Raw genomic sequence first — 24,467 nt, forward strand, 5'->3', positions numbered from 1 at the left:
TAAAATAGACATAGTCTGTATGAAATAATTAACTGGGCACATAAACATAAGGAGAGACAGAAAGTAAAGATCTTAAAAAAAGCACAAAAAAACAAGTAAAAAAATAAATAAATGAATAAAAAGGGGGGGGGGTTACATTGTTGCAAAAAAGTCCATAAACGGTTGCCATTTATTATAGAATTTGTTCAAGTTTCCCCTTCTTGAGTATCTAATTTTCTCTACTTTCATTTGCCGTCCTTTTAAGAATAACATTTGCACACACAGCCGTGGTAGTTAGTGAGGTTCTCCAAAACACCGCAGTTACTGACGTCCAAAGATAATGAAGTAAATCCACATCACGCATGAGCTCTAATATCTTATACAGTTCTACTTCAAACATGGAGACCTGAATCCCCAGGTGAACCTGATAGTAGTTCTCGGTGTGTGTATACGATACGAGTTTTATTTGTCATTTTCAGGACACATGTAACAACAGTGCACTGGGAAACGAAATTCCGTTGCCTCTGGCTCAGAAAAGCAAATAAAATGATAGTTTAAAAACATCCTGACTCAACTTAACTAAAACTAAATTTTAACTTAACTTAAAAAGTGCTTGAGTGCTTAAAAAATATGAAAATAAATGGAATATGCAGCTTTATATTTTAAAAAACAGTTTGGTCATTTAGCAGTATAGAGGACTGTCTCAGAAAATTAGAATATTGTGATAAAGTTCTTTATTTTCTGTAATGCAATTTTAAAAAAAAACAAACAAAAAAAAAACGTCATACATTCTGGATTCATTACAAATCAACTGAAATATTGCAAGCCTTTTATTATTTAAATATTGCTGATTATGGCTTACAGTTTAAGATTACGATTCCCAGAATATTCTAATTTTTTAAGATAGGATATTTGAGTTTTCTTAAGCTGTAAGCCATGATCAGCAATATTAAAATAATAAAAGGCTTGCAATATTTCAGTTGATTTGTAATTAATCCAGAATGTATGATGTTTTTTAATTTTTTATTAATTGCATTACAGAAAATCACAATATTCTAATTTTCTGTACCACTCAAGGTGACAAAACTTACTTGTGATTTTTGAAAATATCCATGTCTATAGATGATATTCTGGTATTAAACCTTTCCGAGTGGCAGCTGGATCAAAGTTATCAGTTCATGAAGTTACCACCCCCTTCAGGTTAATTGATGATTCTAAATTGGGTATATTATACATTTCCTGAATCCTTATGGTCCTGTGAGTATTCTAGTTTTTGTATTTTGTGTCTCTGTTGTTCCTAGATGACACAGGGATAAAAGATAGTAGATCATTTAGGCGAAATTTGTGTAAGAATGTGTGTTGTTTATAGTTTAAAGAGCTGCAGTGACCTCTATGTTGGTCAGAAAGATTCACATCTTAGCTTGAATGAATGATTAAACTGATACCAAAGACAATATAGTGAAACATTGACAGATTTCCTGAACATGAGTCTAAACCAGGATATGCAGCAGCATCTAAAATGTAAGTTTCTGAACTTCATGAGTTGATAACTCTGATCCAGCTGCCACTCAGGAAGGTTTAATACCAGAATATCATCTACAGACATGGATCTTTACAACAATTATAAGTAAGTTTGGTCACCTTGAGTGGAACTCTGGCCCCTGGACTACAGTACCGGATCTGCTCACTAGAGGGCGCTCTTGCACCGCGGGTCGGTGTTCTGCCACTTAAGACGTCCAGAGTCCAGACGTGACGCTGTGATTCTCCCTCTCGGTGAAGATTCAAACCTGGAGGTCGAGACAAAGCGATTCCATCACGTCATCAGTGTCTGCTCTCACGCCGAACAGACACGAGAACGTCAGGGGGAAATGATGCACGCTCACCGTGTGCAGGAATTACAGCACTGTCTCAGGAAATTAGAATATTGTGATAAAGTTCTTTATTTTCTGTAACGCAATTTAAAAAAAACAAAAATGTCATACATTCTGGATTCATTACAAATCAACTGAAATATTGCAAGCCTTTTATTATTTTAATATTGCTGATCATGGCTTACAGTTTAAGAAAACTCAAATATCCTATCTCAAAAAATTAGAATATTCTTGGAATCTTAATCTTAAACTGTAAACCATGATCAGCAATATTAAAATAATAAAAGGCTTGCAATATTTCAGTTGATTTGTAATGAATCCAGAATGTATGACATTTTTGCATTACAGAAAATAAAGAACTTTATCACAATATTCTAATTTTCTGAGAGTCCTGTATTTTTCCTTCAGCCTTTCAGGCACCTGTGGATCTTCTTAGTCATTTCTTACAGACGCAAACTTACAAATAAAAATGATGTCTTTCATTTATTTTCTCCAGCCGTTCGGCTGCATCATTAACTTGTTTGTTCTGCCTGATATTCTCAACATTTTTATTTTATTTTTATTTTTAATGAGCAACACCCAGAAAAAACCAATAAGAAGATTTTGTTTTGAAGTATTTGTGCTTTAAACATAAAACTTTGTTCTAATATTCAACTCTTTAAAAACATTCTGGGCCTTTTTGAAGTCATAAATCTCAAACTAATTTATCATAATTTGGAATTAACGCGTAATATAAACGATGAAAGCTCATTCGTTAATGGGTAACGGTTATAAAAGACCATTATGGCTTCGTTGTCGGCGTAAGGAACCAGTGCACCCTGCAAAGGGACGGGCCCTGCGTTGCTGCGATCAGCTGGAAACTGCAGTATTGGGTTGTAAAATGTGCAGCTCAGTTAGATGAAACACTGACTGTGACTGGAACATCAAGTGGATAATCGGGATTATCTTTTTAGCCACAGTCATGCAGAATTATGAGCTGAAAAATGATTTATTTTCTTCCATTTGAAACGGCCCTTTGACGACACGGAGAAGAAAATCGGCCAAAGACGCAATTTCACACAAACGTTTCAGTCACCTCCCGGGTAAACGGTTCAAAGTGTAAATGGTTCAAAGTGCAGAAAATGTGCTGCAATGATGATGACGATGAAACGATAACGAAAACTGGCTTTGAAGATTTATCAATAGAAGGGGAGGAATTAAAGGAAAGAAACAAAGAAAACAACAAAAACACAGGGCCGGCTGGAGAATACACGGGTCAATGACCAATAAGGAATAAGGATTTTCAACAGGTCAATTTTAAAATAGTAATAAAAAAAAAATAGTGCAGTAGTTCAAACATTAAAGGTATTGTGACATCATTTTTAACATGCTTTTAACACTATTAAAAGTCTTGGCCAACATCCCTCAAATGTGTCTAAAAGAGTGTAACAAGAAAAACTTCACTCTAGTACTCCATTCCTGGCTTTTTATTACAGTGTTTTTTTGCGCCGTGAAAAATGCTTCCTTTCCCCCCTTTCCTGTCAATCATTGCTCCGCTCCTCCTCCAAACCTCCTCCTCCTCCAGCCATACGCTCACAGCGGCGTCGGAGCGATAGGCGAAGCATGCACGGAAAAGCAGGAGGGCGAACCACAGCAAACAATCATAAAAATAAAGGCATGTAAATAAAGTGTCCCCTTATCTTAAGTCCAGTCAGTGGCCGCGGGTCTTCTTAGCAGTTTTCCTCAGCGTACGGTGCGCGTCGCCGCGTAACCCTACGCCGTAGGCTCTGCGTCGGTGTAACGCGGAACCATAAATCAGCCTTTATGGTGCGCTGGAGAGGAGAGGAGGCAGGGAGCTGGGTGGAGAGGGCGGTGACTTAGCGGATCGTTACGTAACGATCCGCCACCAAACCACATGCGCCGTTTTTGCACAGTTATGCGGAAAATCCCAGAAAGCACACAATACACTGAATGTTAAAAGTTCGTTGTTTTTTGGGTGTAATTGATGTCAAGACACCCAACAAAACACAAAAAATCAAGAAAAATTTGTTTTTCATGTCACAATCCCTTTAAGAATGTTGTGTACACATACATTCATATACAATTTAAAATTAAGTGATTTCAGAGTTTTTTTGTCAAGATAAATTAGCACTAGCCTTAAAAAAGGTAATGTGGTGAAACCATGATTCATATTAAAATAAATTAATGTCCTTAACATCTTGACATCTTTTTCTTTTTTTTTTACAAGTTTTCAGTATTATACAAAAATTAGTTTTTTAATGATATTTCATAAAATAGACGTCATCAGTCAAACTTTGTTTGTATATTATGATGGAAATATAAATGTGTTGCAATCTTACACACAACGAGACAGTTCTGAAATCATGCCAGATAGAAGAAGATTGATTTAAAAACATTTAGAGTGATTTCAAAAAAGGTAAAATCCCAAATAGCTAGTATTTTTTGTAAAATTCAAGTGAATCCATATGTGGGACAAGTAGGTCATATATATGGTATTTTTTTATCCATTTAAACCTTTTTTGACTTGAAAAAAAATCAGTTTTTCAGAAAATATAGGCGTCACGTCATTGACCCTCAAACATCTGACCTGTAGCTTTTGCATTTGTGTCAATTTAATGTCAATGTAAAGCACTTTGAATGACCTTGTGTTGAATTGTGCTATATAAATAAACATTTGTGAGTTTTAACGTCTGTGTTTGTCCTGCAGTCTGCAGGAGCTGCCTGGTGAAGTACCTGGAGGAAAACAACACGTGCCCCACGTGTAGGATTGTTATTCATCAGAGCCATCCACTGCAGTACATCGGGTGAGAGGGGACACACACACACACACGCACGCAGACACACACGCACACACACACACACACACACACACGCTGCAATCAGCCGCTGCCACCGAACAATAAACTCCCAGGGACCAGAGAGCCAATTGCCACTTTTCTTTTTCCTTTTCCTTTTTTTTTCTTCCTTTTCGAACTCCTGCAGGAAAAAAAACACCCCAAAAAGACACACACAACAGAGGTGTGAAAGTATTCACATTCATGAAAATGAATGCATCTTAGTATAATGCAAATATATGAAAGAAGCATATATGTGTGTACTATTGAGCATTAACATGTGTTAATATAAATATATTAAAGAACCATATATGTGTACTATTGAGCATTAACATGTGTTTCAGAGAGCAGCAGATATGATGACTAGTTGCCTATAAGTATTGTAATGGTGCAAAAAGTCAAACTTCATGTTCATGTTATCATTTATCCTAACCTTTATTGGAATGTACATCCAAGTTTAGTTGCAGGAATCTGAGGGAACGGATGTAAGAACAAAACTGGACAAGAACATCTGAAACAACCACAACCAAATTCACTCTATCCGGATGGAGCAATTTAACTGGATAGTTTTTATTAAAGGCCCTGTTACAACCAAAAACGTAATAATGGCCAATAACGTAATAACTGCCAATAACGTAATAATTTTGGCCATTTCAAATGTAATAAGGCCAATATTGTAATAATGTGCCAATAATGTAATAAAACCTTTGAGCCAATAACGTAATAACTTTTTGCCGATAATGTAATAAGGCATTACATTATTGGCTGGTTATTACGTTATTGGCCTGGTATTAAAAAATTATTACAAAATTATTACATTATCGGCAAAAAGTTATTACATTATTGACTCAAACGTTTTATTACATTATTGGCACATTATTACACTATTGGCTTTATTACATTTGAAATGGCCATAATTATTACATTATTGGCAGTTATTACGTTATTGGCCGTTATTACGTTTTTGGTTGTAACAGGCCCAAATGAAATAGAGTAACAAGGCTGTTTTTAAAATGTAAGGAGTAAAAAGTACACATAATTGCGTGAAAATGTAAGGAGTAAAAGTAAAAAGTCGTCTGAAAAATAATTACTCCAGTGAAGTATAGATAACCAAAATTTCTACTTAAGTAAGGTAACGAAGTATTTGTACTTCATTACTTGACACCTCTGGCTGTTTCTGAAGGAGCCGAGGGGGGCGCAGATTTGCATGATAATCAAACACTAATGTAATTTCTCTGATCAGTTTCATCTAGTATCTGTGGCTGGAATGACGAGTAGCCTGTCGTCTCCTCTGCAGGACCGGGCGTTAGTGCGGCTCGAAATGCTTCGGACGCTTGTTTTATATTTTATTTTTATTTAGTTTTTCAACAAAAACAAAACATAAGACAGACGGGGTCATCACAGGTGTATAGAAATGCATATTGTAGAAACAAGATTGGATGGGTCTGGGTTACATTTTTATAAAAATATATTGGGTCCTGTTACGCCTGTTAAGAAATTTGCTCCGAAAATTTCGGGACTTCTGCCCACCGGCTTCGGGAGCTGATTTATGGTTCCGCGTTAAATCGACGCAGAGCCTACGGCGTACGGCGCGCGTCGCTGCTTAACCTACGCCGTAGGCTCTGCGTCGATTTAACGCGGAACCATAAATCAGCCTTTAGTCTGGCGAGGTTGCAAAAAACGGGCAAAAAAGTGATTATATACATTCACTGAGTGAATATTATGAAAGTAAAATATATATTTCTCACTAGAAATTTAATCAAAATGCATTTTTATGCAGAAACTAACTCAAAATATTGATTTTATTCACTAAAAAATAAGAAATGTCCGCCATGTTTTTTTTTTTTATTCAGTCTACAAATGATGACGAAAAGCATTCTGGGAAATTTTTCTGTCCGTAGATCAGCTAGTGAGCATCCGAAAACACTCGATCTGTAGGGACAGATTCATAGCCACTACACTAGTTTTCGTCACTCCCCCTAGGTGGAAAGAGGAATTGGGACACCACTACCCTCACGGGAACGTGCAAAATTTAGGGGTAGGACTGAAAACGAGGGGTAGGGGGAGTATTGGGACTGGGCCTTGGTGTCCATGTGTATTGATTGGTGTCTTAGAGGATTTTAGATCCTTCACTCTGTTTCTTGTAGATCTTAAGCGTTCCGTACCAAGGAAGAGTCTCCCATTCTTTCCTAACTCAAAAGTCCATTCTTTTTGTGCAGAAGGGAAATACAGAGAACAATGGCATATTTCTTCTACCAAACACACACACAGAAAATCATTTCAGGTTCAAATAGGACTTCCATTTTTCCCAGTATTTTTCACCTTTCTTTCTTGCATGTCTCAAAGAAAAGGTCAATCGTTCCATGTTATAGATTCCATGAACTATTTCGATCCATTCAAGGATTGTAGGAGATTCTTTACTCAGCCATTTCCTTCTGACGCCTTTTTAGATGCAGGTTGTCGTCATCCTTGAAAATGGATGCACATCGGTAAACCCACGTTTACTCACGTTGTTCAGCTCGCTTAAACCCTCAGTGGAGACTTCAGAAGACGTTATATATGCAACAAGCTGCACCCCGTGTCAACTAGGGATGGGCGGTACGGACTAAAATATGTATCACGATAATTTCTGACATTTATCCCGATAACGATAAAAATTACGATTAAAAAAAAAATACCAATTCAACTACATCTTTTTAACTATAAATCTATCACCACATTCAGTCTTTGGAGCCAAAACACTGATCTAAAAGATACTAAATACTAAACTACACCAATTACATTGAATTGATAAAAACCAATTAAATGAGTTACATGTACTGCAAAACTGGAATGACTCAGATCCTCCATTTTCTTTCTTTCTTTCTTTTCTTTCTTTCTTTCTTCTTCTTTCTTTCTTTCTTCTTTCTTTCTTTCTTTCTTTTCTTCTTTCTTTCTTTCTTTCTTTCTTTCTTTCTTTCTTTCTTTCTTTCTTTCTTTCTTTCTTTCTTTCTTTCTTTTCTTTCTTTCTTTCTTTCTTTCTTTCTTTCTTTCTTTCTTTCTTTCTTTCTTTCTTTCTTTCTTTCTTTCTTTCTTTCTTTCTTTCTTTCTTTCTTTCTTTCTTTCTTTCTAAATCCGGCTTTCCACAAAAACTGGAATTTATCATTTTTACCGTGAGATACAAATTCTTACTGTGGGGAATTTTTTTGACGGTAAATCGTGAACGGTAAAATATCAGCCATTCCTAGTGTCAATGTGAAACTGTAAAATTAAAGATATACATCTTTTACATTGACTAAAATAAGGTTCTACCTTGGAGGGAATGTTCAGCCTCCAGGTCTGATTTATTTACTCAGCAACACCTTCGGCGGTCACGCAGGGACCAGATACGGAGCAGATACGGAGCAGATATAGAGCAGATACGGACAGATATGATGAATGTGGATGTTTTTCTAAGCCTGTCCGTCATGATGACGGACAGCTACTGAGATATCTCTCAGAGGTCGGTGGAGCAGCCCGGTCAACGGCAGCTGGATCAATGTCAAAGGTTTGCAGGGACTTACCGTCGTCTTTCAGCTATAACTCAGTTCAGGAGAACGATTGTGAAATAAAACACTTTCCCCAGCGAGTTGCCAGTTCTGCAGCAAATCACAAATATAGACGGCAAACACCAAAACCAGAGCCAGATCTCTGAAAACAATGTTCAGAGAACGTCAGTAAGTCTCAGACTTACTGAAGTCTTCAGTAAGTCTACATTCATTTGGAAAGATCATAGATGGATATCTTATTTAAAATCCACCCAGGTGTATTTACGTTGTGATTCAGCCTTTAATTCAACTGGTGTCACAAAAATAGAGCATTTTCATCCGAGTTCCTCCACGTTCAGGTGTATGGGAAGTATTTGGACAGAAATGAATCCACCAAACCGGATCAATTACCTCATTATTTCTATATACTAAGGGTGTAACGATACACTAATCTCACGATAACGATACAATATGATATTATATCAGTATTTTTTTAACAATCTTAAATGAGGAACATATGACTGGAAAAAAATGTCTTTTATTTGAAAGACACAAAATACAAATCAATACTGTGCGTTTGCCCTATTATTACAGTTTGTAATGCTTTATAACTGTTTAAGTTTTAAAGAGAAAGCCAGGCCAACCATTTTCCACAAACTGAACTAAAAGTAAATGTCAGGTTTGCATTATGATCTTCAGTTTCAGACAAGTACAAATATTTAGCCACAAACTGAATAGTTTCTCTCATTTATGATTTGACTTTTTTCTTTTCCAGAAATGTAACAACTAAAATTAAATGAATAAATAAAAGTAAATAAATACATACAGTTTTACATCATAACAAAGATTGATTCATGTTCACCTTATAAGTGTAAGAGGAGGTTTATTTTTGTTAAGGTTATTTCATTATTTTATAACCATATTCTTTATATTCTGATGTAAATCAGGGACTAGTTTATCTGTAGTGATTAGTGTGTTTTAGATTGGGCGGAGTGATACGCCACAGTACGGCACTAGGTGCTGTGTTGATGTTCTAAAATCCTACACTGTTGAGGGACATTAAAGTACACTGGAACTCAGCAGAAGTTTCCCCGTGTTTATCCTACTCACCACCCCAAAAAGGTTTAATTTAATAAGGTAAGGCTTAACTCTACACCAGCCTTACATCAGTAAAAGGTTTAATTTAATAAGGTAAGGCTTAACTCTACACCAGCCTTACATCAGTAAAGGTTCAGAGCTCAAAACGGGACTAGTTTCTTCTGAGTGGAGGAAGATTTTGGTCCACGGGTCGAGGCACGGTCGTTACTAGTCAACACAATAGATTAATATTAATAATCCAATATCTGATACACTTTGTCACCTCCACGACACGTATCGTTACGTTTTTGTATCGCAAAATTTCGTTGCACGATATATTGTTACACCCCTAATATATACACATTAAAATAACTGGAAACTGGAAAAGCCTCCCATGTTTTAGATTCCCTGGACAGAAAACACTGAGATGAACTTGTATCAGTGATGGTTGGAGAAAGAAAGAAGCAGAATTCAGACCAGACCTCATCATGTGTCCAGCACGGTGGAGTTAGTGTTATGGTACGGGCGTGATTGGCTGTCAAGGAAACGGCTTCAGTGTTTATGATGGTGTGATGGTCGACAGAAGTAGAAAGATTAACTCTGAGGTGTACACACGGCAACAATACTGCAAAACAACTTAAAGGGGACCTATTATGAAAAACAGGTTTAACATGTATTTTTTATTTTATTTTTATTTTGCCTTTATTTAACCAGGTCGGTCCCGTTGAGACACAATGACCTCTTTTCCAAGGGAAGCCTGGCCAAGACAGCAGCATAAAAGAAATTACAATTGCAGACACAAGTCACACAACAAAAACAACAATTACAAGACATAAAAATGACAACACACAGATAAAATACATTTCAAGGGGGAAGCAACAGGGCTAAGGCTCTGGATTCACATTAAAAACAGAAACTAGTACGATATGAAGCTGCTCCAATTTCTCTAACACAAGTTTTCAGAGCTCAAAGATTGATGAGCTCCTTTAGCTTTAGAGTTTTTTGCAGTGCATTCCCAGGGTTTCCGCGGGGTTTTAAAAAGTATTAAAAAGTGATAAATGAAAATTGCCAAATTTAAGGCCATTAAAAGTGTTAAATTCACTGTCAGAGGTATTTTTTTTTTTTAAAATTGGTATTATTTTTTACCTTTTACATTTTAAGCAGTCTATTTTATTGTCATTCACAAAGTGAAATAAATGTGAAACATCTGGTCAACATCAATGAGTCCATAAATCTGTTCTGTATAGTGTTCTATAGTTCAAAATCTGTATTAATGTTAAAAGATTCGTGATTAACACTTAATGTTGTGACAGTTTTTTTTTTAAATCTGAAGGTAGTGAAAAAAGGTATTAAATTGGTATTAAATTTAACATAAGGATTGCTGTATAAACCCTGATTCCAGGCAACAGGTGCAGCTACTTAAAGCAGTGCTTACCAAGTTCTGAGTTAACTTTAGGCACATTTAATATATAAAACTCGTTTGAACGTAGGTGGTAGTTGCTCTGGGATTTGGAGAAATAGTTACATAAATAGTGGGGGAGCAGGCCCAGGATAGCTTTGTAAATAAAAATATGCCAGTGAATAAGGCGCCGTGCTGCTAATGATGGCCATTCAACTGGGGCGTATAGAGTGCAGTGGTGAGTAAGGGCTTTATATCCAGTAACAAACCTTAAGGCACCATGATACACGGTGTCCGTAAAGGTCTCCCCTCAGCAACTCAGAGAAGGAGGAAACAACCAGATTCTGCAGAGTCTGTACAGCCGCCCGGATGATCGTCCAGTGTGATGTGGATCTACGAGACAATAAGATTCTGCTCCCCAAAGTTACGGAACAATGCGTGAAACCACTAACAACTAACTCTGGCCGGAACAACAATAACAAGTCAAAATGTCGAGAAAATAGTCAAAATTTCGAGAAAAAAGTCAAAATGTCAAGAAAAAAGTTGAAATTTCAAGAAAAAAGTCAAAATGTCAAGAAAAAAAGTCGAAATGTCAAGAAAAAAAGTCCAAATGTTGAGAAAAAAGTCGAAATTTTGAGTAAAAAAGTTGACATTTTGAGAAAAAGAGTCGAAATGTGGAGAAAAAAGTCGAAATGTTGAGAAAAAAGTGAAAATTTCGAGAAAAAAAGTCGAAATGTCGAGAAAAAAGTCGAAATGTTGAGAAAAAAGTCAAAATGTCGAGAAAAAAAGTCGTAATGTTGAGATTAAAGGGCACCTATTATGAAAAAGTGGTCTCCCCTCAGCAACTCAGAGAAGGAGGAAACAACCAGATTCTGCAGTGTCTGTACAGCCGCCCGGATGATCGTCCAGTGTGATGTGGATCTACGAGCCAATAAGATTCTGCTCCCCAGAGTTACGGAACCAAAATACAAACCACGTCCACAACTAACACCGTGTAACTGCATGAGCGTCCGACTATCGTAGCACTGCGTGACATCGTCTCTCTGTCCATCTCCTCCAGCAGCTGAACTTTATTGAGGTTTTTGTAGTGAAATGAGGAGGAATCATAGAGATAACTTCTCATTTCAACTAACTGGATCAGCCGTTCCTCATCATGACTGTTTCCTACAGCGCTTTCAACCGGCTTTCAAGGCGAGTGACAGGAAGAAAATAGAAGCAGGGCGTCCGACAAATGTTCAGCTCAAAACAGCCAGTTAGGACAGTCCAATAGAAAATAAAGGAATGGAATTGATTTTGTCACTGACGCTCACTCGCATCGCATGCAGTTATGACACGGTGTAAATACTAACTAACTCCGCCGGCCGGAGCTTCCTCCATTTTTCCGTAGCGGTGCATCGCGTCATTCAGGCAGCCAATCAGCACAGAGCCTCATTATCATAGCCCCGCCCACTCAGAATCCTGCATAGATAATGAGGTTAGAGAATGGGAAGATAAAGACATGGTTTAGAGGCTGAATTTCTCATTTATTTAGCAAAAACAATCAAAAGCTTGTTTTTAAGACATTCAAGTCCTGTTTAAAATAGACATTAGATGCCATAATAGGTCCCTTTAATACATTTTGAAGGCAAAGAAATTGAATATTCTTCAATGGCCAAGTCGTTATCTCGACCGAGCAGCTTCTTTTGACTGAAGAGAAAACTGTGAAGGTCCGTCCAGAGTCCAGACTAAAACGATGGTTCTATTTACGCTTACTCTCTGTCCAAATACTTCTGAGACCTCGAAAATGGAGTGACTATAATTCCTAAATGGTAAATATGTGGATGAAAGCTCTGAATTGAAGCTGAAAGTTTGTGCTTTGATCACATTTTCAGTCTGAACCTGAATCTAATTTAACTGATCCCAGCGGAGCAGAGGGTCGTTTACCGGAATAATGTCGTCTCTCGTTGTTTTGCTACAGAGTAGAGTTTGTCACTGGAAACTTGTGAAACAACTGCATTTCCACGTCGGTGTTCGGCCACGGTTTTCTTTTAAAAGTCTCGTGCATTAACTTGTGATTGATTGTGACGCAGAAGCGTTTGGTCATTACCGAGTAATCGGAGCCGTGGACAGATTTCTTGTTGCCGTGCGAGCGCTCGGCTTCAGACGCGTTGGCCGTTTGCCCAGCTGCTTCTGTCTCATTGTTGGGAGGAAATTGAAGTTGATCAGGAACATCACAAGCTTCCGAAGGGAAGCCTGAGCCGAGGAAAAACAAAGCCCATCTGCTTGTGGGGAAGTTTGATCTGAGCTGACGTCGCAGAGCGGGCTCAGAATAATAACCTCACATCTCTATTGTCTGGTTCTAAACTCATTCAAACTGTTCTGCTCACACTCCAGCGTAATTAGCACTTGATGTTTATTATTCATCTGGATTCATAAACAAGTTTTAACTTTTAGTTACTGTTGTGATTGTATGACAGGGATGGACTGGAGTTGAGGGGGGATGAAATAAAAACGGTCCAAATCATCCCCCCCCTGAAATAAAAACGGTCCAAATCATCCCCCCCTGAAATAAAAACAGTCCAAATCATCCCCCCTGAAATAAAAACGGTCCAAATCATCCCCCCCGGAATAAAAACAGTCCAAATCATCCCCCCCTGAAATAAAAACGGTCCAAATCATCCCCCCCTGAAATAAAAACGGTCCAAATCATCCCCCCCTGAAATAAAAACAGTCCAAATCATCCCCCCTGAAATAAAAACGGTCCAAATCATCCCCCCCGGAATAAAAACAGTCCAAATCATCCCCCCCTGAAATAAAAACGGTCCAAATCATCCCCCCCTGAAATAAAAACGGTCCAAATCATCCCCCCCTGAAATAAAAACGGTCCAAATCATCCCCCCTGTAAAACTGCCATCCCTCCTTTCCATCCCTTATGTCATTTCATCAATGAATGTGGTTTTACTGCTATTTCAACATTTAGAATCATCACCAGAAAAATAACACCAGAAAAATAACTTATTTGACAATTTTCACCTGTTTCAAGTAAATTTTCACTTGAAATAAATAGAAAAATCTGCCAGTGGGACAAGATTTATCTTTTTATTACAAGCAAAAGAATCTTGTTCCACTGGCAGATTTTTCTACTTATTTCAAGTGAAAATCTACTTGAAACAGGTGAAAATTGTTGTTTTTTCCAGTGATGAGTCTTGTTTTAAGTGTAATGAGATTTTTTTTACTAAAATGAGACATTTTAACTAGAAATAAGACAAATATTCTTGTTAACATTGTGAGTTTTTGCAGTGATCCATGTTACTTATCCTGTGAAGGACAGAGTCATATTGAAGTTCAGAAAAGTGTTTTTTATTGTTGTGTTTTGATGTATTTGATGTAAGCCCAGTGGATATTTAAAGCTTACAGAAGGCTGCATTTAACTGCTGCTATGTCATTCCTGCAGTATTTCTGCAGCTGTTTTGGTCACTGCTATTATTTGTAATATATTATATTATTTGTAATCAGCACAAATTATCTGTCCCCATATGATCAAATCCACCATCCCCCTGATTTATTTTTACAACTCCAGTACTGCTATTACCTATAGATAAAGGGGAACTACAGGACTGTCTCAGAAAATTAGAATATTGTGATAAAGTTCTTTATTTTCTGTAATGCAATTTAAAAAAAACAAAAATGTCATCCATTCTGGATTCATTACAAATCAACTGAAATATTGCAAGCCTTTTATTATTTTAATATTGCTGATTATGGTTTACAGTTTAAGATTATATTCTATTTTTTTTAGATAGGATATTTGAGTTTTCTTAAGCTGTAAGCCATGATCAGCAATATTAAAATAATAAAAGGCTTGCAATATTTCAGTTGATTTGTAATGAATCCAGAATGTATGACATTTTTGTTTTTGTAATTGCATTACAGAAAATCACAATATTCTAATTTTCTGAGACAGACCTGTAATTGTGAAACTACTGGGTTGCATGGATGTAATACCACTCATATCCAGCAGGGGTCACTGTTCTGCCGTGTTTTACAGCAGGTTTGAGTGTCAGGTTGATAATTCTGGCATCTCATCAGTGGAACAGCAGGGAGACAAACAGGCATCATTTCAGGGTTTTTCCCCCAGAAAGTGCAGCAAACCCAACACCCGTGTCCGTTAGCCGACGGTCCGGGCTCGCCGTCAAAAAGCCGTGGCGGCGGCAGAACTCATGTGACCGGCACAGGGAAGATCTACTTAACACGCTGACTGACACCAACATACGCTGCACACCACACTCTCAACGTGTCAAATGGATCTGTCTTCTTTTTTTTCTTTCCATGACACATTTGACATTTTTCTATAACTGTCATCCTGAGATTTACAGCTTTTTGTCAGACAAGGTTTTTGGAATATGGTGGCGTTTCAGACTGACACGGAACGTAAACCCAAAAGGGTTCTGACTAGTGGATAAAAGTGCACATGTTTTATCCCCTTTCCCCCTCTTATGATGCTGAATAAATCCATCGAGGAGAGGGTCAAAACAATATCTTCCTCTTCTCCAGTTATTAGTTTAGTTTAGTTTATTGTTTTGCACAGTTTTTAAAAATATACAGGAAATATAAAATATAAATACTATAGGTGCAGGAAGAGGCAAAAAACCCAATGGGCTTATTTGAAGCCTCCACCGAAGATATTAACATTCATGTGTTATAAAGAACACAAGATTAACATACAAAAACAAAAAGTATAACTACACAAAAGTGATGACAAACTAATAATGCAATATATAAATAATAAAGAATAAAGACAAAAAAATAAGTGTGTGAGTGTGCATGGGATATTGTTTTTACAACTTATATTACTTAGGGTGCTTTCACCTCTGTCCCGTTTCAAGCAGTTGTTCCGGAACAGGGAGTGTTTCCCCCTAAAGATCGGATCGTTTGGTATATGTGAACACAGCAATCGCGCTCTGAAACGGCACAAAACAAGCGATCCGAGATCTCCTAGGAGAGGTGGTCTCGGCCCGATTCCATTCCAGAACTGAAACGGTTCATTTTTTTTATTTGTAGTGAGAACATGATCCACACAGCAACCGATACAACTCCATTCATGTGTATGTGCAACCGCTGTTCAAGGAGAAGAGTCGGCGCAGAGAACCCACCACCTTCTCTCATATTGGACGTGCCGAGATGTCGTCCCAGCACGGCACGGTGAAATTAAACAATGTTCAATTCGGACAGGGTCTGCGCTACGCTGAAAGGGGCGTGTTGTTTATCCCGGGGTACAGAAGAGGAAACTTCTTCCGCGTTCATTTGACCAATGAGAGAACAGCTAGTTCGCGCATGACATTTGTTAACAGCTTTGAAACGGTACAGACGGTTGCCTTGTGAACACAAACCCCACGAACGAGAAACGGAACAACTGTATCGATTTAGCCCCTGAATGTTAACGAAACAAACAGGCCACAGGTCTGAAAGCACTCTTATATTGACTCCTGAGCAAATAAAACGGTACATGTCACTATGAGTGAAACACAAAAAAAACAACAAAAAGAACATGGATACATGAACAACAATACATTGTATTGATCTCAGACACCCCTGGATTCGGTTCCAGGAACTATTTCAGACGATTGTCCAATTTAAAACTGGATGTGTTTTATGTCTTTGGTGTAAAATTCATCCTACTAATCAACGTGTTGTTCTTTGCAGCCATGACAGAACGATGCAAGACATCGTCTACAAACTGGTCCCGGGGCTTCAGGAGGGTGAGTGTCGTCGTGTGTCGTCAGGTTTCACCAAGTTTCACTGTTTGAAAATAAATATAATACTGTAACGTTTTCTTGTGCTGTTGTGTGCGTCTTTCAGTCGCACACTTGGCTGAATTTTTTTAAAGTCTTGTGCCTGGAGTGATCTTGAGAGAAACCCCTTTATTTATTTATATGTTTGTTTTTCCTCCTCCTGTGCAGCGGAGATAAAGAAGCAGAGGGAGTTCTATCAGAAGTTGGGCATGGAGGTGCCCGGAGACATTAAAGGAGAGCTGTGCAACATGAAAACTCATCTAGATCAACGCAACGGTACGGTAGCCGCTTTCATTCTCTCCCGCTGTCTGCATAAACACTTAGAAGGATTGGTGGGAGCTCAAACAAAATGACACAATCTGATGATTCAGTGCTTCTTTTTTTTTTATAACTTAAATTTGTATTATTTTTTCACAAGTAAACAAACAAAACAATACTGCAAACAAGTTACATCTTACCGTATTGTCCCGAATATAAGACTGCGCCGATTATAAGACGACCCCCTCTTTTTTAAGACTCAAGTTTGAAGAAAGACTTTTTGAACACCAAATTCAATTTTTATACAGAAAATAATTACAGTACATCTGAAACAAATGATTATAACAATATATTCCAGAGAAAAAGCCTGTTATTTTGACTATTTGAAATCATTATCTTGAAGTTTGCATCCTAACTTCTCCTCAGCTGCCGGTTCACCTGCCGAACTTCCACCCACTTTTCTCCAGATTGTCGCTACGTTTCTCCACTTTCTGTTATCTCTTCGCTTATTTTCTTCTCTTTTCTTTCTTATACTATTTTTTTATTTTTCTTCTTCGTGACAGGGGTTTGCTTTGGCCTGGGGAGTTTAGTTCAGCATTCGCTTTAAAGATATCTGGCGCCACCTAGCGTTGTGAATGGGTATAATGTCTAGACCCCGAATGTAAGACGACCCCCACTTTTTCAGTCTTATTTCAATGCAAAAAACACCGTCTTATATTCAGGCCATACGGCGGGATAGCAATAATAATAACATTAACAAAAACAAACTGTCTGGAGATGATCCTCTATTCAGTCCACTGTTCCATTCGGCATTTGTTTAGTTGGTGCCACGTCCCATGTAAGTATTCCATTTTTCCCAGTTCTTCTCAAATACATTCTCTTTGATCCTTAAAAGATATGTCAATTTTTCCATAACACAAATTTCCTGGACTATTTCCAACCACTGTTCCTGTTTCGGGGCATTTACATTGAGCCAGTTTCTTGCCTTTTTACTTGCTGCGAGTAACACTTTAGTCAAGTACAGATCTTCTCTCGTTACAACCTTTCCAATATTCCCAAGATACATCACTGGGCAAGTATTTGGGATTTCATATCCCAAAATATTTTTTACTACTAGATTTACATTTTGCCAGTATATTTAATTTTTGTACAGTTCCAGAAGACGTGTGGTCTGCCTCCACATTCCCGCTCAGTCTCCAGCAGTTTTGTTGTGTGGCGAGTTGTCTAGATTTTATTTTTGGTGTTATAAAATATTGAGTTAGATTTTTCCAGCAGAACTCCCTCCATATTAATGAGTTTGTGGACGTACATTGTGTCTCGCACATGTGGTACCATTCATCCTGTTGTATTTAGTTTAGTTCTGCTTCCCATTTTGCTTTTCTCTAGAGGGTTGAGTCCCCTCTGCTCTCCCCCATAGCTTGGTAAAAAGCAGAGATGGGCTGAGACCCCTTCTGTTTGTATGAATCCACAATGACTCCAATCACCTTGTTTATAGTTGCAACTGGCCTTATTTATTTTGTGAAATAATCTCTTAACTGCATATATTCAATTCAATTTTATTTGTATAGCATCTAATACAACAGATGTCTCTAGACGCTTTCCAGAGATCCAGAACATAAACCCCCGAGCAATTATTACATAAACAATGGCAGGTAAAAACTCCCCTAGTGGGAGAAAAACCTTAAGCCAAACAGTGGCAAGAAAAACTCCCCTTTAGGAGGGAAGAAACCTGACCAGGACCTGGATCATAAGGGGGGACCCTCCTGCCGAAGGCCAGACTGGGGGGTCGGGGACGTCAGCAGCACACAGCAGATATCCACGTAGGCAGGTGGAAGCAGCAACAGCCTCCTTAACCCAGATTGGAAGTTGGTTCCATAGTAATGGTGCCTGATAGCAGAACGCCCGCCCTCCAAATCAACATTTAGATACTCTAGGAACTACGAGTAAACCTGCACTCTGGGAGCGGAGAGCTCTGCCAGGAACATAAGGCACTATCAGGTCTTGTAAATACTGCGACGCTAAGTCATTTGGGCTTTATATGCAAGTAATACAATTTTTAAATTGGATTCTGAATATATATCTATATAAGTCTTTGTTTTCGAGGCCGTACCTTGTCTTTAGCTCTTGAAAGCTTAGAAATTCCCACCTTCCGAAACCGTACACATTGCTGTCATTCCTTTTGTGTCCATTCTTTGAATACTGGATGATTCAGTGCTTCTAACATCATGGATGAGGACTTTGTCATTTTTGTGAAAAGTTCTCCTTCATTTTGATTCCTTTTTATAAACCAAAGCAGTTCACGCTCTCCTATATATCACTTCCTCTCTGTTTGGCTTCACCAAAGATACTCTATTGTTACCGTTACTGCCAATGGTATGAAATGGTATCCACTTCCTGTCTCCTAAGTGGGCGTTGTCGCCCCTCTCCCCACATCGTTTTGGAACATACAACACTAGATACAGTACAACTTTAATATTTGCGCCTTATTTTGCCGTTCGTTTTTTTTTTTTTATCTGCCGCCTTCTATATTTTCTTATCAAGGTCCAATCGTGTGGCCCTGGACTACTCAGGCTCTATAAACTGGAGCAGAACATTTTCTCCAGGAAACTGAGACAGTATTGGAAAAAGTGCCCTGAGCTGAACTGTAAACTGATTTTACTTTTAAAAGAACAAGCACAGAGATTCGGTTAGAGGTTGCAAAGGTTGGAGAACCGAGGAGGGCGGGAACTTGTGGAAACAGCTTTGGTTTTGGTTCCCAGCTGCACATGCACTCGGCTAATCAGCTCAGTTTAAGTCGTTTCCTCGGTTTAATGGAGGGGGGAACCACGGTTTTCTGGTTTTCTGCTGCCGGGCGGCCGCAGGCCGTGAAGTGTGTCCGTCCATAGCTCACATAGCTCACCACATTCAGTCTTTGGAGCCAAATCACTGCTCTAAAAGATACTAAATACTAAACCACACCAATTACATTGATAAAAACCAATTAAATAACTTCACCTGTACTGCAAAACTGTAATGACTCAAGCTCCTCGCTCTCAGATCCGCCTTTCTTCTTCTTTCTTTCTTTCTTTCTTTCTTTCTTTCTTTCTTTCTTTCTTTCTTTCTTTCTTTCTTTCTTTCTTTCTTTCTTTCTTTCTTTCTTTCTTTCTTCTTCTTTCTTTCTTCTTCTTGCCTCATATCCTTGCCTTGCTTCCTGCTTCTCTTCCTTCCTTCCTTCTTTCTTTCTTTCTTTCTTTCTTTCTTTCTTTCTTTCTTTCTTCTTTCTTGCTCATATCCTTCCTTCTTCCTCCCTTCCTTCCTTCCTTCCTTGTCTTCCTTCCTTCCTTCCTTCTCTCATCCTTCTTTCCTCCTTCCTTCCTTCCTTCCTTCCTTTCTTTCCTTTCTTCTTTCTCATATCTTCCTTCTCTTCTCCTTCCTTCCTTTCCTTCCTTCCTTCCTTCCTTGCCTCTTCCTTCCTTCCTTCCTTTCCTTCTTCCTTCTTTCTTCCTTGCTTCCTTCTTCCTTCCTTCTTTCTTCTTCTTTCTTCTTCTTTCTCTTCTTCTTTTCTTTCTATATCCTTCTTCCTTCTTCTTCCTTGCTCTTCCTTCCTTGCTGTTGCTTTCTTTCTTCTCATCCTTCCTTCCTTCCTTCCTTCCTTCCTTCCTTCCTTGCTTCTTCCTTCCTTCCTTCCTTCCTTCCCTTCCTTCCTTGCCTTCCTGTTCCACGCCTTCCTCCGCTTCTTACGCTTCCTTACCCAACCTTCCACTGAATTCTATACGCTTTTTTACACGAACTATCATACCGTGACTGAATGTTTACTCGATGAACGTTAAAGTACCCAGTATCTCATTTCGTTCCGGAAGGCTGTCACGCTGGCAGCCTAATCGCTCGCCTAATCCTGCGCTCTGATTTTGGTAATTAAGGCTCAACATGAAGTGGAAGTGCCTCTCCGGATCCCCGGCCTCGTCACCTCGGAGTCGTATTAACTCAAACATCCGTACACAAACACATTTAAGGGACCATTTGCACAGGCCGGCCTGACGGAAATAGAAACTGCATTTCTCCACCGTTTGCCATCATTGCTAAGTGGCTAAAAGCAGAGCTCATCGAGCTCGGGCGGTGATAAGAATGTACTTGGAAGATATGGCAAAAGAAGAAATAAGAAAGCTGAAGATGATCAACTATGTCATTTCACCAGCGTGGAGGTCTCAGTATTCACTTTCTCACCAGCTTGAACATCAGTAATCAATCTGTCCTTGATTGGAAGCTGCGGTGAGCGTTATGATTTCCCGAGCTTATCTTTAAGCTAAATTAATTGTAAAATAACAAACTGTAAATAAAGATGAAATTAGAGTCCTAAGCAGTGTTGACAGAGGTTTCAGAGGGTTTTATTCCCCTGCTGATCCTGAAGCTGCTCAATGACGGTTTCCTGCTGTCTCTGCCCTTTGCGTCATACGTCACTCCACCAACTTAAAGACTAGCGTCCTCCACCTGGGGAGGGTTTAGTTTTATTAGTTTATTTATTTATTAGTTTATAGCGCCGTCCTCCACCTGGGGAGGGAGGAAGGCGCACACTTCATATTTTGTTAGTAAACAACAAAAATAGTAAATACATTTTAAGGCGGCTCCTACATTGGTCTTTAACGTGTGTGGTAACAACTTAGCTTGTGTTATGATGTTTTGGGAGAAATCTCAATTAGGTTCTAGGAGTGGTCGGCTGTACCAAAATGAATCACACACACACACCTCGCCTTTGCTATGAAATATGAATACATTTATTAGCAAGGAGCAAGCATTTACATAGAAGACATCCACAAAACTACCCGTTTGCTAGGATAACGTGTCGGATTACCCCCCACAACTCGGCAGTACACACAATATCACTTGTTTGCTAGGATGACGCGACAAGCTATCCCCCGCAAAACAGCAGCAATCATCACAGTTGCAATCATCACACACAAGTACAAGGGTTTTTAAGGCCTTCTTACCTCGACACGTGACTGGAGAGCCCGGCAGTCCCGTTTTGAATAAGCCAAGGAAAAAACCCTGCGCCGGGCGTTTTGCAAGAACCCACGGCAGACTCTGGCCAGACTTCCGGGTTCCCTGTCTTTTATACCTTTCCCTCAGCACCTTGCGGAGGGGGGGGGAAGACCTATTCGCCCCCCCCCCCCCGTCTGCAAGCTCTCAAAACAAGTTTCGGCTCCCACGGGACCAAAATCCCGTGCGAACCAGGCTCTTTCTCACAGAAAAACAGGCATTTGCTATGATAAACAGCAGGTGCGTGGCTGACTAAAACTAAAGCTGTGTTTTGGGAACCCAGGGCATCTTCAGGACACAAAACTTATTTTTTCTCACTTCATATGACGACGGCTGCACTTCACTGTAACACTAATGCACGTTGGTCGGTGCTCCGTCCGTGTGAAAGTTGTCCCGTGAGAAACGTTCCGAGGGGAAAAAACTAATGCGATTAAAATGCGCTATTTTTTCTAGCGCGCCATTTTTTCTGTAATTAATTATCGAAATTAACGCGCTGAAGTCCCAGCCTTACTAATAACCCAATATCGCGCTACAGTTTGTCACCTCCACGACACGTATTGTGACGTTTTTTTATCGCAAAATTTCGTGGCACGATATATATTGTTACACCCCTAGCACATCCCCAGACACCTCACCGGGCTCGTCTCCATGTAGAAGAGTAGAGACACGACTCCAACACTTCTCCAGGAACACGCTGTTCCCAGAACCAACACATTCAATAAGACGTGTAGATCTGATCTTGAACTGTGTCCAGGCGTCTTCACACTAGCCCAGAACATAACCTGCTACTGGACCCGGATTGATCGGCCCACATCTAAAAAAGGAGCCTTCCACCCCAACAACAGCTCTTACTCCTTTAGTTTCAGAGTCCCCCAGTCTTTGGGCCGTTCACATTACAGGACTAGCTGTCGGGTAACTGGGGCTATTGTAGTCAGATGGTCACATAATCCAGGGCTCGGCAACCCGCGGCTCTTTAGCGCCGCCCTAGTGGCTCCTGGAGCTTTTTCAGAAATGTTTGACCTTTTTTTCCTTTTTTTTCTCTTTTTTTCTTTTTTTCCTTTTTCTCTCTTTTTTCTTCCTTTTCCCTTTCCTTTTTAATCTCGACATTTCGACTTTTTTCTCGAAATCTTTACTTTTTTCTCGACATTTTGACTTTTTTCTCGACATTTTCGACTTTTTTCTCAAGATTGTACTTCATTAATCTTGACATTTCGACTTTTTTGTCTAAATTTTCACTTTTTTCTTGACATTTCCACTTTTTTCTCTAAATTTCAACTTTTTTCTCGACATTTCGACTTTTTTCTCGAAGTGCATAATGAAAAAAAAAATCCCCCCCCCCAGTTCTAACTAATATAGAAACATGCAGCATGTGTTGTCTTCATTCTAAGGCTGATACAAGACTTTTTTGCGGCTCCAGACATATTAGTTTTTTGTGTTTTTGGTCCAATACGGCTCTTTCAACATTTTGGGTTGCCGACCGCTGCCATCATTTGATCGCTGACGGGGTAACACACCGACCGGTGGGGCAACTAAGCTCGCTAGAAATAAGGCATAACTAAATAAAAAAGCAGGGGAGGGGAGAAGGCAAGCAGTGCTAACTGTTTGTCCTGTGATTAGTTCAGAACACAAATGGAAAAGGGAAAGGTTGTAGCAGAAATGGGAGTTTTCTCTCCCAAATCCCGCAGAAATGGGAGTTTTCTCTCCCAAATCCCGGGATTCCCTTCGTCAGTGACCTCAGCTGACGTCCTGCACTCTGATTGGCTGCAGGATTTGTGTAACAGCTTTTGGACACGGCCAAATGCATTGGCAAGCGTTTCAGGTACATATTTGAGGTGCTGCCACATCTAGTGTCGACACAATCCTACTCCAAACTGGTGCCTTTATTACTCCCCAGGAGTCAAGAGAAACTTTTTGCTTCTACTTACTTATCAGGTCCTCTTTCAGAACCTAAATTTAACTGCAGTGAAGCAGCGATCAAGGATCAGTAACTGCAGGCAACAGTGGCACTTTGTTAATGTTCCCCTCGCCAGAGCCCAACTGCTTCACACTTAATTATGGGTTTGTGTACTCAGAGCCTCTCAGAAATGGAAATGTACTCACCGGCTGTGTAAAATAAATCCACCTCTGTCATACCAGTAATCGCACACGGCAGATCAGCTTCTATAAATCCCACCGTGCTCCAGTCACGGGCAGATGCTGATGCAGTGACGTCTCATTTTCAGGAGCTAAATTCCTTCAGTGTCCGCCTCACTTAACAGGAAATTATAAATGTTCTGTTACAGTGTTAGACAATAAAGAAGAGCATTGTAATTAATAATAATTAATAAATGAATAGCTTTATTGTCGCCGGTCTGGCGTCCCAGCACAGTGAGATCACAACCAGTACAACCCATAAGGGCACAGACGAAACAAATAACATAAGACATGAGTCAACTGGTGAGAACAGATTAGAGAAATGATGACATTGGGCATGGGGGAGGGAGGAGGGGTTGGATAAGAGGAGGGGCCGAGGAAGGCGTTGAGATGAGGGAGGTGTGGTTATCAGCAAGTGTATGTGTAGCGATGAGTCCGTGAACTTCGCTCAGAGCTGCTCTTAGCCAAATGTCCTGGATGTTATCAGGCGGCTCAGTCAGTTCTTAAACAGGTCCACAGGTGTTCGAGGGAGAGGGGAGGGTTAGTGGGGGCAGTCACCTTGTTTACATTCCACCAGGAAGATGGTGACCAGTGCGATCAGCCAAAACCGCCCTGTCAAGGCCAGA

At 39.4% G+C, this 24,467-nt stretch overlaps 1 protein-coding gene across 1 annotated transcript in view; it reads left to right on the forward strand.

The window, feature by feature from the left end:
* The window catches only part of LOC133446729 (polycomb group RING finger protein 3), a 169,838-nt gene that overhangs the window by 111,121 nt on the left and 34,250 nt on the right, over window positions 1-24,467 (forward strand). Inside the window, exons 4-6 of the mRNA XM_061724744.1 lie at window positions 4,558-4,654; window positions 16,349-16,404; window positions 16,606-16,713. Coding sequence (XP_061580728.1) covers window positions 4,558-4,654; window positions 16,349-16,404; window positions 16,606-16,713 — 261 coding nt within the window. The remainder of the gene's footprint in view (window positions 1-4,557; window positions 4,655-16,348; window positions 16,405-16,605; window positions 16,714-24,467) is intronic.

Source organism: Cololabis saira, chromosome 7 (genome assembly GCF_033807715.1).
Source record: "Cololabis saira isolate AMF1-May2022 chromosome 7, fColSai1.1, whole genome shotgun sequence".
Lineage (NCBI taxonomy): Eukaryota > Metazoa > Chordata > Actinopteri > Beloniformes > Belonidae > Cololabis > Cololabis saira.